The sequence below is a fragment of the Bombus terrestris genome, unplaced genomic scaffold, assembly GCF_910591885.1.
Source record: "Bombus terrestris unplaced genomic scaffold, iyBomTerr1.2, whole genome shotgun sequence".
Classification (NCBI taxonomy): domain Eukaryota; kingdom Metazoa; phylum Arthropoda; class Insecta; order Hymenoptera; family Apidae; genus Bombus; species Bombus terrestris.
This window is the reverse complement of record NW_025963586.1, coordinates 458,642-475,468: the sequence shown is the minus strand read 5'-3', so window position 1 is coordinate 475,468 and position 16,827 is coordinate 458,642. Positions and strand designations below refer to the sequence as shown.

At 32.7% G+C, this 16,827-nt stretch overlaps 1 protein-coding gene across 1 annotated transcript in view; it reads right to left on the bottom strand.

Moving 5' to 3' along the window:
• Positions 1–7,914: 7,914 nt before the first annotated feature.
• LOC105666959 (oocyte zinc finger protein XlCOF6) overlaps positions 7,915–16,827 on the bottom strand; it is a 41,636-nt gene continuing 32,723 nt past the window's right edge. The window contains exon 8 of the mRNA XM_012319819.3: positions 7,915–9,483. Coding sequence (XP_012175209.2) covers positions 9,253–9,483 — 231 coding nt within the window. The 3' untranslated portion in view covers positions 7,915–9,252. The remainder of the gene's footprint in view (positions 9,484–16,827) is intronic.

Below are 16,827 nucleotides of genomic sequence, written 5' to 3'. Positions count from 1 at the left end.
CCTTCCGCTAAAAGCGATAAGACTAATGACAATAATATTCAGTGCAATTCTAAGAATTCAATACTTCCCCAAACCATGGAAATTAGCACAGATCAAAATGTTACCTAAACCAGGCAAAGACCCACACCAAATTGCATCTTACAGACCAATATCACTGCTTCCAGTATTTTCCAAGATACTGGAAAAAATAATATATTACCGGATAAAAACAATAATAGAGATAAAAAACTAACTAACACCAATTTGGATTCAGAAACAAACACTCCGCGATAGAGCAAATGCACAGGCTTATCAACAAAATAATAATAGCACTAGAAAACAAGCAGTACTGCACAGCCCTCTTTATGGACATAGAGAAAGCATTTGACAAAATAAACCATGAAAGCCTACTACAAACAATTAGGAAACAATTCCCGGAGCAAATACACCAGTTATTAAAATCCTACTTAAGCAGCAGAACCTTCGTAATAAAAATCAAGGACACATATTCTGAAGTTAAAGACATCAAGGCAGGGGTGCCACACGGAAGCGTGCTAGGCCCAATACTTTACACATTATACATGGAGAACATACCAACAACTACCAATAGCACATTACTGACATTCGCAGATGACACACCTATACTAGTCAGGCATACGAACCCAGAAACGGCAGTCAAATTACTACAAGAACATATCACAAAAATAGAAAAGTGGCTAGAAGAAAAACAAATAAAAACAAACTCCAATAAATGCAACCATATTACATTCACGCTATGAAAAAAGATACCACCAAATATCGCTTATCATTCTGGTTAGCATTTCGGTATTCTTGATGGACTGTCTGTGAAGTTCTTTGATTTCTGTAGTGTCGTTGCTACTATTGTTGTGGTATTGGTTGTCTGAGTGTGTCGATTGGCTGATTACTTGCGCGTAGCTTCGACTATCAAAGGTGTTGGTGCTGATGTGTTTAGTGTTTATTGCGTGCTCTGTATTTAGTATTGTTTCGGGTTTTGTGCTGTCCTGTTGGACTTGTGTGTTAGTGAATGTCCTGTTTCATAGAGGCGGGAACAGTTTGCGTTGTAATTGTTTCCTAGCTTCGCAACCTTTATAGCTGGCTGGATGTTTTCCGCTGCAGTTATAGCATCTAACTTCCTCTATTTTTCCCGTGGATGGGCAATGTATCGTTAGATGATTTTTTGCGCATTTAACGCATGCCGGGATTCTATTGCAATAGATTTTTGTGTGGCCGTATTGCTGGCACCTTATGCATTGTGGGATATCTTTTTTATGTCTAGGTGGCTCCACTTTTACTATTGTGTTTAGTAATTTTTCTATATCGTATATGTCTTTGTTATTGTTTCTAGGTTCTAGTTCGACTAGGAATAGCGGTAATGGTTGTTTGGTATCATACTTGTTTATGTTGTTTATTGACCTTACCTGGTGTCCGATATTTGCTAGTTCTTTGCTTATTTTGTCGGTATTTGTTTTTGGGTGTAATCCCCTGATTACTGCTTTGTAGCTTTTGTCGGATTTGAGCTGGTAGTTGTGATACGCTGCATTTTTATCCTTTAGCGATCTTGTCACTTTTCTGAATATGTCTGGGGTGTTGGTTTGCACTTTCACCTGATCTATTTTTGTTTGTTTAATGGTGTAGTTTTCTTTCCCTGCCGTATTGTTTAGCAGTTCAATGAGGGGGTCTATTATTTTCGCATCTATGTATATTGGTGGTGGTTTAGCGATGCGGGTTGTCGGACTTTCCGTTGGGTCCGTTGCTATCTCTTCTGGCAGTGCGCTAAATGAATTATGCAGTTTGATATCCTGCAGCCATTGTTTTTTTTCTAGTGTTTCGGTTTTCCTCCCGCTTGCGAACGGGGTTACTTTGCGTTTTTTGCTGGAAGTTGCCACCGTCCAGCTTTCTTCATGGTGTGTTGGTTCGTTGTTCATGTCATAGTCTTGTGATATTTCCATGTTGTCGTCTTTTTTTCTGCATTTGTAGAGTCCATAGTTCTATTTATAAAGTATGTTTCTCCTGTGTTAGTTATTTTTATTGGTGGAATCTGCATAATTCCACGTTTTGTCGATGGGCGTTTACTTTGCCACTTTCTCTTCCCTTTTGCCGCACTTTCACTGGAGCACTATTTCGCACGTCCGTTTAGGTCGCCTGCACAGACGGAACTCAGTTTCCTATTTTGAAGCTACATTTTGAAGTTAAAGATTCTAAAAAAGATTCTAAAAAATTATAAGAGTACGGATCGGTATGTTAAAAAGGGCATCTAATAATTCATATTTATTTTAACGAAAAGCAACAATTGGCACCTGACACTGGCGTATCAAAAACAAGAACTATATATTCTGTCTGTACATTGTTAACACTGTTATAAAATGTTATAAGGGTAAAAAAGTGTGAAGCAAGACAAATGAAAAAGACCATTTAGTTCAAACGGTGAGCGAATGAGTCAGTAGAGTGAGCCACTGTAGTGGCGCGTCGTAATATAAGAATGACATCCGCGAAAGCCATTATAGAGGCACTCGTAATATAAGATGATATTCACGAAAGTCACTATAGTGGCGCATCGTGCCTAAGAGGTTAATCCACGCGTTGCCAATTTTATCTTTGATAAAGTCATTTACTTGTTGACCTTGACTTTTAAGTTCGGACCGTAGTCTTATGTGGTGTCTCCTCAGTCTCGTCTTGCCTTTCTATGTATGTCCTCAATTGTGACTAGCTAGTTTAATCTGAGCGAATTTGCAATGCTCTTAAGTTTTTTATCGTATTTTTCATCTATGAGACTGGATGTTGTAGGGTCCAAAGAGTTTTTAATTTTAATTGCTCTTCTTAGGGTACCGAGTCTTACCGTGTGCTCGAAACGCGACGCGCCCAAGCCTCCGTTAGCTTTCGGAATATAGGAGAAACCTGTGGCGGTGGATGACGTAAAGTGTAGAATGTTTTTTGCTTTTTGTCTTATTTCATTGTCCCGCATTTTTAACACTGCCTCGCTTGGTGGATTGATTAAAAAATTATAGATCAAGCGAGGGAAGATATAGTTAGTCAGCAATTCAATTTTCTGACACGATTTAAAAGATAGTTTCCTCATTTTTTTATAATATTCAGAACTTCTGGAACAATGATGCAGTGCATATCTTTCCAGGGAACACTTTAGCTCCCAGGTATTTGAATACGTCTTCCGACTCGGCATTGTACTCGGTATTGTACTGTTATTTGTCTTTATTTTTATCTCTGGATCTTTTAAAAACAATGTGTTTTTTTTTATTACTACCTGGAAAGTCAGGCTTTTTTCCACAGAAATATTCATTCCTAGGTTGTTAAGATATTCTAGTAATTGTTTTTGTGCTTCCATTTTGTCTTTGCCGAGAAAAACGATATCATCTGCAAATACGAGCGCTGGAATTTTATTCACCTCATTGATATTAGTGCCATCTGTGTTTTTATCAACTGCCTCCAGCAGCGGTTCCAAACATAAATTGTACAGAAGTGGAGACAGAAGGTCGCCCTGTTTGACTCCTCTGAAAATTCCTATTTTTACTTCTTCTTTGTTTCTAGTACGGATTGTAATTTTACAGTTCTTATACATTTTATGGATCAGTTCTATCATTGAGATTGGAATACCTTTCCTTTCCAAACAAGGTTTTAGCGCAATGCGGTATTGTGTCGACTTTTATATAATCTAACTCATAATGTACTTCATTTTCGATAATCGTTTTCACCTCACATAAGAATGAAATATTAATGAGTTAAATTTAAAGAAGTATAACGCTAATGTCAAACAAATTAAGATATTAAATAATAAGGCAGACAGTCGATTCATACTAAGCTTTATTAATATAAACGATATAATTATTATCGTTATTTGAAATTGGAAACATCTCTACCATGATGTTGAAAAAAATCACTATTCGATTATCAAAATCATACTGTCGTCGAACCAATATCTTTTGTAACATGTATAGGTGAAACTTGACAATATATTTCAAGGTCATTGAAATTTTTCAGATTGTCCTCTTTGACAATAATCAGGGATACTTATAATAGATTTGGAATAATATGAGATATTCGTTTTTGTTCTGCATTCAAGTAGAATTTGTTGTACTTACGCCACTTTTCTCATCAGTCATTTCAGTATTCCTCGTCTAATAAATCTGTATCTTCAGTGTCATCTTTGTCCTCGTCTTTAGAGGACTGTACGCCAGTGTTTTTCATAAACGGCCTTAATTTTTTATTTACCCTTTTCTACATACTGGAGATTAGTGGATTCGAAGTCTGTAAAAGCCTACCTATTTGTAATTAAAATATATGTATAATAATCAATTGTTTGAATCAGTTGCAATGATCAACATCTTTATATTTAATCCTATCGCTCTTGTTGCAAACCATCCATGTTGCAATATTTTCTGGCAAGATTTCCTGGCATGCAAACGAAACGAATGAATATGTTTATTTCGTGCTTCTGTCCCTTCCTGAGACAATTGCCTGATTAGTAACAATGCATTTTGCACCACCAATAGCCCATGAAATAATATTTTATGCATCATTGAGGTCATTGGATATTCGAATATAAGTGGATATACAGCTTTATTGTGTCTGTAGCATTCCACATTTGTTGGAATCAATTTCGTAGCCGCTTCGTATAGCGTTCAAGATGACTTTCAACTTCTAAATAACAGAAAAAATTGTTTTAAAAATATGAGACAAGGGTAGAAATTCTTTAAAATTAATATATTGTTCAACAGTTTGAAAAAGAATATTGAGAAGGGTTGTACCTTTGCCATTTAGTTAATATGTATCTGGTTAGTAATCGCAAGTCTAAACCAATTACCTTAGCCGATAGTTCTTGATCCATGAAAAATTTGCGGCTTGTGTTCCTACCATTAGTATTTCCTGAAACGTTATATTACAAATAATGTTTTATGAATTTCTTTGTATAAAAATTATTTTTATTTCAATACTGATAAATAATCGTTGTCTGAAGTACTACCGTGTCATTGTTTCGATATATCAACTAACAATCCCACTTTTTTTTCTAAATTGATCCTGAATTTCCTTTTTCTTGGTACTATCTATTTTTTTTTTTTTTTTTTTGTCGGTTTCAATTTTAATTTACCATTTCTTTACAGGCAGTTTGTACGCTAGGAGTAATAAATTTTCGAACAAACATATGACGATATCGTAAATTTTATGACATCTGGATTCAATTTTTTTCATTTTGATAATGTATTAAAATCTTCACATGTCGCCGCGCAGATGTAACGTGTGATTAGAATATTAACACTCCATACTGTGTCTGTGACCATTACATACTTTCGTATTATCAATTACCAATATCGTGGTGTGTTTTGCCAATAGTGAACTCTCGACAATTTGGAATAATTAAGTTAAATTTTACTACCAATCAAGTATAATACAAAATTTATTTTATTTATATTTAAGTATATAAAAAAATTAAGTATACTAACAATTAAGTTAAATTTTGCGATATTTCAGAGTTATTCAAATTGGTCTTTGATCACCTTCAACTTCAGTATTCTTCAAATTATTTATTTGTCGTTATATGTAGTCGATTTCTTCCCAAATAGAGTCTGCTGATTCACTCTCGAATTGGAGGCGTATGGGACGGTAATAACAAAGCGAGGACGGTGACGGGTTTTGTCATGTAATGCATTTATCAAGCATTTTAAAAGTTGAAAAACATATTAGAACTGTGGAAATGCTATTACTTACTATCAATCGCAAGAAAAGCATTGAACTTCGTAAACTCTTTACATCTAAATTTGCATCATTTTCAAATGATTACTTGCATTGCATTTGTTGTGAACCATCGCATCCCCATTTCCTTATAAATTCCGAAAAAAACACGTTTACTTCCGTATAAGTTTTCTACTACTTTGCCTAATTATTGATAAAATATTCCAATAATATAAATACTTGACGTGTGGTGCAACATATCTTGTAAATTTATCTCTACGCAAGTATCTGTTAAACGAAATGCTTCTGAAACCGAGTAATAATCGTTCTTGCTGCTTAAATTACCAACTTCGGTTTCATGCGATTCTTAATTCCTTCGCTTTAGTCAGGGATGCTTTTATATCACACATCAATTTAGAGGCACCTAATTGTCCTACTTCTCATAACTTAGATTCAGTAGCAAATCTTAGCTCTTCCACCTTCAGAGTTTTCCTGATTTCTTGTGTTGTCTTTCCGCATTCGGTTAATTTAGTAAAAGATTTTTTGGACCACTCTTCTTTACGTACTACTTTTGACAGATCCATAATTTGCGTAAGCCGGTTTTGTTTTTTTCTTACGAATAATTTGCTTTGTCGTTTTGCTCACTGTCATTTTATTTCAAGTTAACTACTCAAACACTTTATTTGTATCCTAAAATCTTCTCTTCCACAACCAAGTAATCTTCATAACTTGTTAATACATCTTCCAAGAAATCTAGCTTCTCATCGAAAGTCTCATTTTCATGCTTGTAGATGATTTTATATAACTGTATTACTATCCTTGATCTGATTCCCGATAGACCTAATAGAATTTACAAACCGTGAAATAAAATTTTGAAACAAAAATTGAAATATATCCAATAAAGTATAGCATTAAATAGTTCAATGTTGCCGCAGTACGATTTTACTTACTTTACTTATTAAAATTTGTTACGTATTAAAATATGTACTTGGTTCGTTTAAATCCACCATTCTAATCACTTAATGTCACAAATAATATAATAATAAGGAATATTGTATAACAAAAAACCAAGTCACGATATCTCTAATAAAAAATGGACTTCAATAATTTGTTGCATCGCCTGCTCCAATTCTCTTGTATATTTTAAATAATCGATTGTATATTTTAAAAGACTAAACTCGAACTAATGCATGACTTCCGAAATGATCTATGACAGTCAAGGAACCCCGCTTATTGTTTTTCCCCCAAAATTCTAATTTTTCAATCAGCGTTGCAATTGGCCTTCTTCGCGTTGAATTGGAGAGGTTAGCAAAAATCTGTACGCGCTTGAATTGCAGCACTCTGAGGAGAGAGAGATATTTGTGAGGTTTTTAATTTACCCTTTGGAGATCCTAGTCTACAGCCTGTGCTCAGTTATTTAGTGCAAATAAAATGTGAATTTTTAAAAATCATTATTCGAGGAAATTTAATTACGATAACCAGTATTGTATTAGAAATATTACTACTGTGTAATATTGCAAATGTGTTGTAAACCAACGAACAAAGATGTAAACACATCCTGCTTCAGTAAAACATTTACAGGTATTATTATCTTTTGCTATATTGACTTTATGGCTACATATCTTCGAAAAAATAAGATAATGGTTTTGTATATATAGAGATATATGTACATATATTTGAATATCGTCAATTTCGTATATACAGATTCCCAATAATATGGGAATAACCATACATGGAAATAATTTCCCTCTCTTTCACATACAAAGGTATTACACTCGTGTTCAACATGACAAGAAAATCGAATTTTGTGAAAAAGAGGCGTCTTATGCCCCTTTTTATCCCTGTAACTACCCGAGTAGCAGTTAGTAGCAGGTAGTTACAGCAAATCTTTTTTATTAAAGGTAAGGCTTTACCCTGTGGGATGTAATAGGGAAGAACACTGCACCTAGTTGCACAAATTTTAAAATAATATAATAATATAATAATTCCAAAAGTAAAAAAAAAATGTTAAATATCTAACCTCATCACAAATAATTCACATTAAACAATAAAAGTTATAAACAGTTTTAAAGAATTTCGAGGTTGACTTCTTCAAAACCGTGTACATAGATTTTATAGAAGTTAACGAATGTGGAAAGAAATACTACATTACGCCACCAAATGTCCTGCCTGACGTCGAAGTTGTCACGTAAAATAAAAAATGGGTAGCTCAGATGAAGAGAAAATAAAATGTAAAAAAATGAAAAAAGAGAATTTATTTTTGAACACTTGGTTTACACTGATTACAATTTGGTTCTGAGCTCCGGCCGTGACTTTCCAAGACTGAAGCTCTTACAATTTGACTTTCGGTGAGATCTGTTCCTTTTTACGTGTACGTGACCGTTGCCACGCACCCCTTCTTCTAGAACATTCGGTGGAAAGACCGTTGGGACATCGATGACTCATTAGGCACTTCGGCGATATACATAGTCGCCAAGTGCCGCTACATCTTTACCTCCATCATCGGTCCATCGGATTTGAAGGGTGCCGGTCGTGACAAAGGCGTCGGTCGGCCCTCTTTACGGAGCAAGACCAACCTCGCCGTCCGCCATGCCCAGGAGTAGACTCCCTCTCTCAGACATCTCGTATAGAGGCGTCGAAATTTGGGGGCCATGACCCCCATCACTTCCCCCCAGATCCGGCCTGTGACTCCATCCGGCCCCGGAAGTATGTAAACCTACTCAATGCCTTTGTCGAAAATTGTAAATTTTATCCACTGTCCGATTTTACAATCTCACTATTATTATGTATCATGTATTAGACACTAATTTTGATTTCTCGAAGAAAAATTAATGAAACATAGTTATTAATCATATAGAAAATTATATACTGTTAGAACTTTTCAATCATACACGATCATATATGCTTAACAACTTCATTTATATAAAATAACAAAGACGAAAATAAGAAAGACAATAATTTTTATTATAATACCGAAAATAAAAATACCAATTTATTCACATTTTGTAGAATTGTTTAAATTTTATAGATGTAAATTTTAAGGAAAATGGACCAATATTTTACAACAAAAATTAAGCTAACTTTTATAACTACGCTACTTTAAAACGATATTTTAACGCTATTTTTAAAACTATGCTAACTTTTACTATATTTTTTATAAAAATAAATATATTTCCAATCCTCAAGTTGGAAAGCTGTTTTCACTTGTCCAACATGAATGTCAGTAGAAGAAAACATATCAAAGCAATTCAAATCAGACTTAATATTATTTCATTCGCAGTATCGAAAGCATTATAAGTATTTAATTTCTCTCGCCAGTATGTACTTTGCCACACACTAACAATATGAATAAATTCTGAATTCAAAATCTGTTCTTTGTGATTGTATTAACCATATCAATAAAAGTACAATTTTTACAGAAATTATTTTTTAATACTACTTACAATGAATAAATATTTTACATAATTAAACACCAGAAAAGAACCTCTTTTACTTATTGTTTAAACAAACTTGTATACGTATATATTTGTTTAAACTGATTTGAGTATATAATTTTTATATTATATTAAATCATTCTTTATATGTAATATTAGAAATATTATAAAAGTTATATGATAAATTAGGCGGTAAAAAGTTTTGCAGGGTTGCTGGAACTGCATTAAAGTATGTCCCACTCCTTTCTCGAAAAACTGTCTCTTGTACGGTGCTGGATACATCAGATTGAAAATTTTGGACAGTGCTAGTTGGAACAGTTTGTACAACTATTGGTTGAGTTGTTGTATGTGAAACAGTTTGTATTACCTAAAGATGTAAAAAATAAATAAATACTCTGTGATTTTTACATGATTACTTTTTTAAGGAATAACTAAATCATAATTTAATTTAAGTATAAAATAACAATTATGTGTGCTTAATCTTAATCAATGCAGTTAAATAATACTATACTATTCCAGTACTATTTATGATATTAAATAATATTATTTTTGTCAGAAATTCTTCTTTTATGGTTTATATATAATATAATTTTATTTGTAGCATTTTTAATTAAGTAATTCCTCTAATTTTTTAAAACTCTACAATGGAATTTTATATATATGTACATGAAATTAATGAGATATAATATATATTGTTAGTAAAATAACATTTATATATCAGTTTGATATTTTAATATCATTTGTGACTGATATCAGATGTGACTCAAAACAATTTCTTGAACAAAAACATCTTTTTGATATGTTACTATTAGAAGTATTTAACTGCATTGAAGAGAATCACACAGTGTAACATATGTGTAACATATTTCAAAGCTACAAACAATATTTAAAGACAAATTTATAATTTCGATTTTGTCTTCTTTCAGTTTCAGTAAGTACATTTCAGTATATTTTATTATATTTTAATATTTCTTCCAAAAATTTTAATTTTATTTAATTTTATAAGTAATATCTGTTACGGTAATATCGTAATTGACATTTATTGAGAATTCTCAATATCTCCTAATATTATTCTTAAACGTTTTGTAGGTCAAGTTCTTTCTTTTTGTTAATCACGATAAAAGCATAGCACATGTCTACTATTACAAAATTAACTCATATTCAAACATGCACACATACATATGTAGGGTAACATTTGAAGTTTTACACGCAATTAGCTGCTGAACTATTCCTTACTCAAAAAAGTTTACCAAGCGGAATTTACTTTGTTTCGAGGAAGATTTTTGTAATGGTTATAAAACTCGTGTACGTGAACGTTACTCTTACATTTCAAGATGACCCTTGTCTTTAGAAACGAAATCATATAGTTTTACTTAGGTAGACGTATAGCCCTTTTCAAATTGAATTTATCAATCTATAATATGAAAGCCTTTCAAAGTCATTCAAGATCACTTACCGCCATTCAAAATTTACATTCGTTGAATATGGCTAAGATTTTGTTTGCTGAAATATATCGCCGATTCGACTCTAAACATAAATTACAATGGCACTAATAATGTAGTTTATCACCCTCAATGCCCTCAAAATAAAGTAAGTTCTGGTAGAAGCTTTTTTCAGTAATTCGACAGATAATTGCATATAAAGCTTCAAATGCAACACCCCATATATATATGGGAAGCATCTAGGTGTCCGACATCATCAACAGAACAGAAGGTTTTAAGTCATAGTCTCAATAAACCAGGAAATACAATATGGAATTTATTGTTTAATTATTTAAAACGGATATAAAAAACAAAAGCCAAAATGATGTTAAAATGATGTCTTTCATTAATTTTATATATAACATATAAAATTATTTATATTTACAATATATCTCATAGTCATATAAAGATTACATAACGATCTATCGATGAAGCAGATGGGAATTATCTTTTAGCGTAAAATATATTGACAATCGACCAGAAATAATAAAAGACCGCTGCGTTCTGCGGAAATATCAGATCGCAGAGATTTCTAACGATTCGATAAATTCAATTAATCATTTCAGTTCGGATGAACGGATCCGTTAAATAATAAAAATATCATGTTGAACATGCTTTCTATCACTTAAAAAACGACGCGTAATATTTGGGAAAATTTGGCCGGAATATAGAGATGTGAGTTCAGAGTTGCTTAAACAAGAATGTTGGCTTAGCCGTATAAAAACTGACGCGTAGCCATAGTTATATTGGAAGTGTCTATGTGCTACAATTATAAATAAGATGAGTTCAAGAATTAATAGAAATTTAACATTTTCGAAGAAAGCAGTTGAGTTACGACATATGTTTCCTCTGGGATTTTTTACCTCTATGATGAGTAGAATATGATTCAATGAAAAAAAAATTGGCCTTCAAATTCAAGGTATCAATTCAATTTTGTGACTATTTTTTACATACTTCCTCCTATCCAGATGTGTAATATGGTACTGTCATGGTCAGGACAAATAATTTATTTATGCCGTGTATATTGACCACGGTATTCTTTAGAAAATATTTTTCTCGTACTTGTTGGCGGTATCATCTAACGAATGTACGCAAAAATTATAAGCAGATCTGAAGAGGAGTAGATTGACACAGATTGACAAAATATGGCACTTCGTAGAAAGATGACTTACATATATAATAGAAGAATCTTGATACAAATATTCCGAAGAAATCAACGATTCCTCTTCTCAGGATTACTCTAGCAGAACAGTCAAATCGAACGACGGAAGAAGATTAATCTAATTATAACGTGTGAGAGGAGAGTATTAATAAAATTATGTTCTAAGTTGTATCGAGTTTTTCTATTACGCTTCTTGCACTCTACTTCGTAACAATACTCGCATTATATTATGAAAATACACAATGTTTTGAAACGATTATTATTACAAAGTAGTTTAGTATATTTATGCATATGTTAAATTAATACGATTTCACTTATTGAATCTCTGGTTTATAGATTCTTTTTACTTGGTTTTACTCCTAGTTCCAATTCTAGCCGAAGATATAACATTCGCTGGTAATGAAAAGAAAAATTTAATAGCCATATATAATAGACACCTAAGCTGTAAATCTCCGAAACATAAAATAGAGTCGGATCTCCAAGCCTGTATTCAAAATCTACGGAGTGTACACTCTGTGAACATCACATGTTCGCAAAACAGCATGTTCCATAATTAAATTCCAGGTTATTAACTTCGTATCAGTGTTGAACGTGACAAAGGTCACGTTGCAATTAAATACATTTCTGGAGATACAGTAGCTGTTTGAAAATTTTTAGGCCATCATAGCAGAAATTTATTATACCTAATCGCTTTAGCCAAGTTGTTGATAAGTAGGATAAACGGAAAAGAATCCAAATACGATCCTTGGGGAATACCAGCAGTTACATCAATTGAGACCAAATACAAGCAAACAACATGAATCAAACAGGTAGATCGAAAGCCAAGACAACAATGGGTCGCAAATATCCATCGACGTCAGGTTTTCTACAAGAATGTTGTGGCTAAGAGTGTCAAATGCCTTCTTAGAGTTAGTGTATACACTATCTATCTGACTATCAGGCTCAAGATTAGCTGAGACAAAATTATAAACAATAGAGAATTCGGAGTAAGAAGTGGAATATTATATTGCGTAGGCATGAAACCGTACTGTTCACTGCACATCAATATTGTATTGTGTACAATTAAGTTTTCGAATAATTTAAGTATAGTGTCAACACTATATATATTGGTCAATAACTTTTCCCGTCTGTAGGGTCATCGAATTTAAAGATGGGAATGATTAAGGTAATCTTCCAAACTGAAGCGGAAATCCTTGTAATCAAGAAGAAGTATAGAATGATTCGCAACGCTCATGCAAATATGAAATTACATGATATAAGAAAAATCGATTTCATCAATGTCTGGGCCCCTAGATGTTTGTAAATTATTGATTTTATTTAAATTGGGTGCGTTGATCGAAGGTAAAATCTGGAAAGACTACAGAGTGCTACAGATAAAACCAAAGAAAGATACAAATAGATTCGTGGCCGATTCGGCATCGGTTGCACCTGCATTATCCATGGTAGTTTGAGAAACTTCAGTTGATTGTTTATAACACTACAGAAAAATGAATATTATTCTTATCCAGCATTAATCTTTTAGTATTGGTTACATACTGGCTGTAGCACCTCTTCGATAATACTCGCGTTTGGTGCGAAATTTAAAGAAAAGGAGGTATAATCCGAATACTGCCTGCGTTCGTTTATAAGCATAGTGCACATTTTTCTTCCGGCAAATAAGATCGATAAGAGGAGATGAAAACCTTTTGGGAAAATTAGTACTAATTATGCAGTATTTCGGCATAAAGAGATGTATCCTATAATAAAGGTGATCATATAGTACACAAACTGCATTATCAGAATTAGTGTTTTCAAAATATCGTCCGGAGATTGTACTTTTAAGTAATATTATTTACTGACGTTGCGTAAACTGAAAAATTTACGTGAAATGACATGGTCAAGGCAGGATGTTATAAACCGCATTGGAGTAAGGAATCTTTTGATGAGGATATCACAATATCATTATCGTTAAAAAAAATCCAAGTCATGGCAAGAACCAATAAAGTTATATATGTGGTTTATCTGGACTAAACCGCATAGACAGATTATCAACCAAATATTCTCCACGGATAATGCTTCATACAATCAGGGTTGGGTCTAATCATTCCACTTGACTGGGGTAGATTGAAATCATTCAGTATATGACCACCGGGTTAAAAGTCAACAACCTTAACAATACTGTTGCAAGAATCAGAGTACAGAGAAAGTGGTAAGGAGGGGCCGCAAAGATAGCCGGAAATAACCCAAAATGTGTTCTGACGAAAAGATGTCCAACGTGAGAAATTTTTATATTTGTTTTGGTAATATACTAACGGGAAATAGTCGCATTGCGAGAACATGTAGGCATATGATGAGAACATATGTCATCTTTTCTCCTTTAGTAACTGATATCTTTGATTACGCTTATCTGAAATATAACTACAATGTAATTTTCTTTTTATTTAAAATTGCATTCGATCGCCAGGAAGATTAGCGAATTATAATGAAATTGTACACATCTTTGCAAACCTCGAGCCTCTTTTTCTATTTCGTTTAATAATTTTCATTTTTAATGTATTCATTTTTTTTGTTGTGTCATGCTTCAAACTCTCTCTACTCGAAAATTCCACGAAGCGGCTTTCTATATGTTGTTAAAGATTTTAGTGAGTAGGCAGGTATAATGTTTAATCTACAATTTTTCTGCTAGCAACTTCAATACTGACGGAACGCATATTTTCAAAAACCGGAGAATTAGTAAATGGGTTAACGGCGGACAGACTGAAAGATACTGTAGTTGATAGAATATTGTTTCTTGCCATAATATCTCAGCTCCCCGAAATACAAGTACAAATTTTCCGTGTTAGGTACAAGTACGGTCTGGTAAGTATGCATAAATGTATTTTCTCCTCCATGACTATTAAAAGAAGGAGCTTGTTATATTTAATTCTACTGATATTCAATGTAATATATTACTTAAGAATAAACAAATAAAAATAAATAACTAATGGGTCACTGAGTGTTACAACTTCCTTATTTTACATATTTAAATGCGAAAATACGTTTTTATAAATAATATATATATATGGATAATATGTATAATAGTAATTATATGTATATATATAATTATGTATGTATATATATATATAATTATAAATGATAATATATAAATATAAAATTTATATGGATAATATATAAATAATAGGGCAAAACTTTACAATTACTTGTATAGTTTATAGATAAGAATCGGCATGTACTTCAATTTAATATTATTATCACTATTACAATATTTTAACTATTTCAAAAGGGCCTATGTGCTAGGAAATTAGAAAAATTTGATTGATGGGTTTTGATATTTTCTTGAAGCACACGGACTACTATCTCAAGAATATGTCCTGAAAGATTCAAGATGACTCTGTGTAAATTAAACAAAAAGTTTTTAAAAAGGTGGAATTTGGAACGTACACATTTTTTTCAAAATACGCATTTCCAAAGACGATATCCATGACTAATCAAAAACTAGTGAACTAATCCATTTCGAAACTTAAGGGCTTACGTTAGATATAAAAATCTAATCTTTAGTCGTTGAATTTCATTTCTAAATATTTAGTTTTTATTTTATGATCGGAAAATGAATATTTCTTAAAATGAAAATCAGTCATTTGACTTTCAACATGCGTCAATTTGTCCCAAATAAACTTTATGTAAAATGTTTCAATTAAAGATTAAATAAACTAATATACTAACTATACCTTCTCGAAATTTTAATGTCAGATGATTCAGTTTTCAGCAAGAGTGCTCACCACAAACCACATTTTTAAAAAGACCTTCCAGGTCATAATTCTTAAATAAACAAATACTTTTGCATGTGAATTTAACAAAATTTCTTTAAATGTATCTTTATTAACCAAACCTTTCATGAAAATAAATATATACGCGTTTTCTTGAAAAATTCCCTAAAAATCACTTTTTCTTCTCACAACCACAGAAGGGTCCTTAAATATCAGATAAGTATAAACGTTTCAGTAAAATATTAGATGAGTATTAAAAATACCAGAAGATATGAAACATATACATGTGTGTGTATGCGTATGTATGCAGATGACAGTACACATTTTCATGGTAGCCAGAAGAGGCAATTGCTCATTATGAAAACCATTTTTTCTTAGTGTTAAGCCCATATCTAGAGTTGAGAACCCAAATATTGAGAAAACCGAAACACATCTATCCATCGAACTAATTGTACACCAGCAAACAACAGAATTAAAAGGCGAGTATCTAGGCGTCATTCTTGACACTAAATTTAATTGGAAACCAGCCATACACGACCGCATAAGAAAAACTATTTGGAACAATTAGAACTCCTCCTAATAGATAGGGAGAGTCCATTGTCAACCAAACACAAAATACTCCTATACAAAATCCTGACATATGGAACACAGGTCTGATGTCCAGCGACTAAAACACATACGCAAAATGCTCAACAAATCCGAAACACAAAATACTCCTATACAAGACACGTACAAGATCCGCCGTGGCATACGAAACATAGGTCTGTGGTTCAGTAAAAAATCCAGGATAGATTCTTAAGATCCTCAACAGACCAAGAGACTATAGCTCACGCAAACTACATGAAAAATCTGACGTACCCAATCTCACTATGCATATCAAAGATCTTACACAAAGGACACTAAACTGACCACATGAAAACTCACTAATAAACTGAATTGCCAATATACACGAAATCCCCATCAAATAGAAGAGCAACATCTCATGGTTTCCAAAAACCCTAATCCAGTCTACGTAACTCATGCAAACAGGTTTTTGAAATCTTGTCCTGCGTGACAATAACCAAAACGAACTAATAATGTTAGTTTTACTTACACAGGCATTAGGGATTCTAAATTGCATCAGGCATCGCATCAAACGGACTTAACGGAAGAACCTCGGGGAAGAAACTAAGAACGGTAGTTTTTCTTTTCGTGTATCTATGGATTCGTGAATAGCACCTATGATTTAAATTCTTAAAATTATGTTTAAAAGACTGTAACTTAATACTATAAATTTTCAATAAACTTTAGTCCATGTTGACCTGTCTAAAGTGATTGCACAG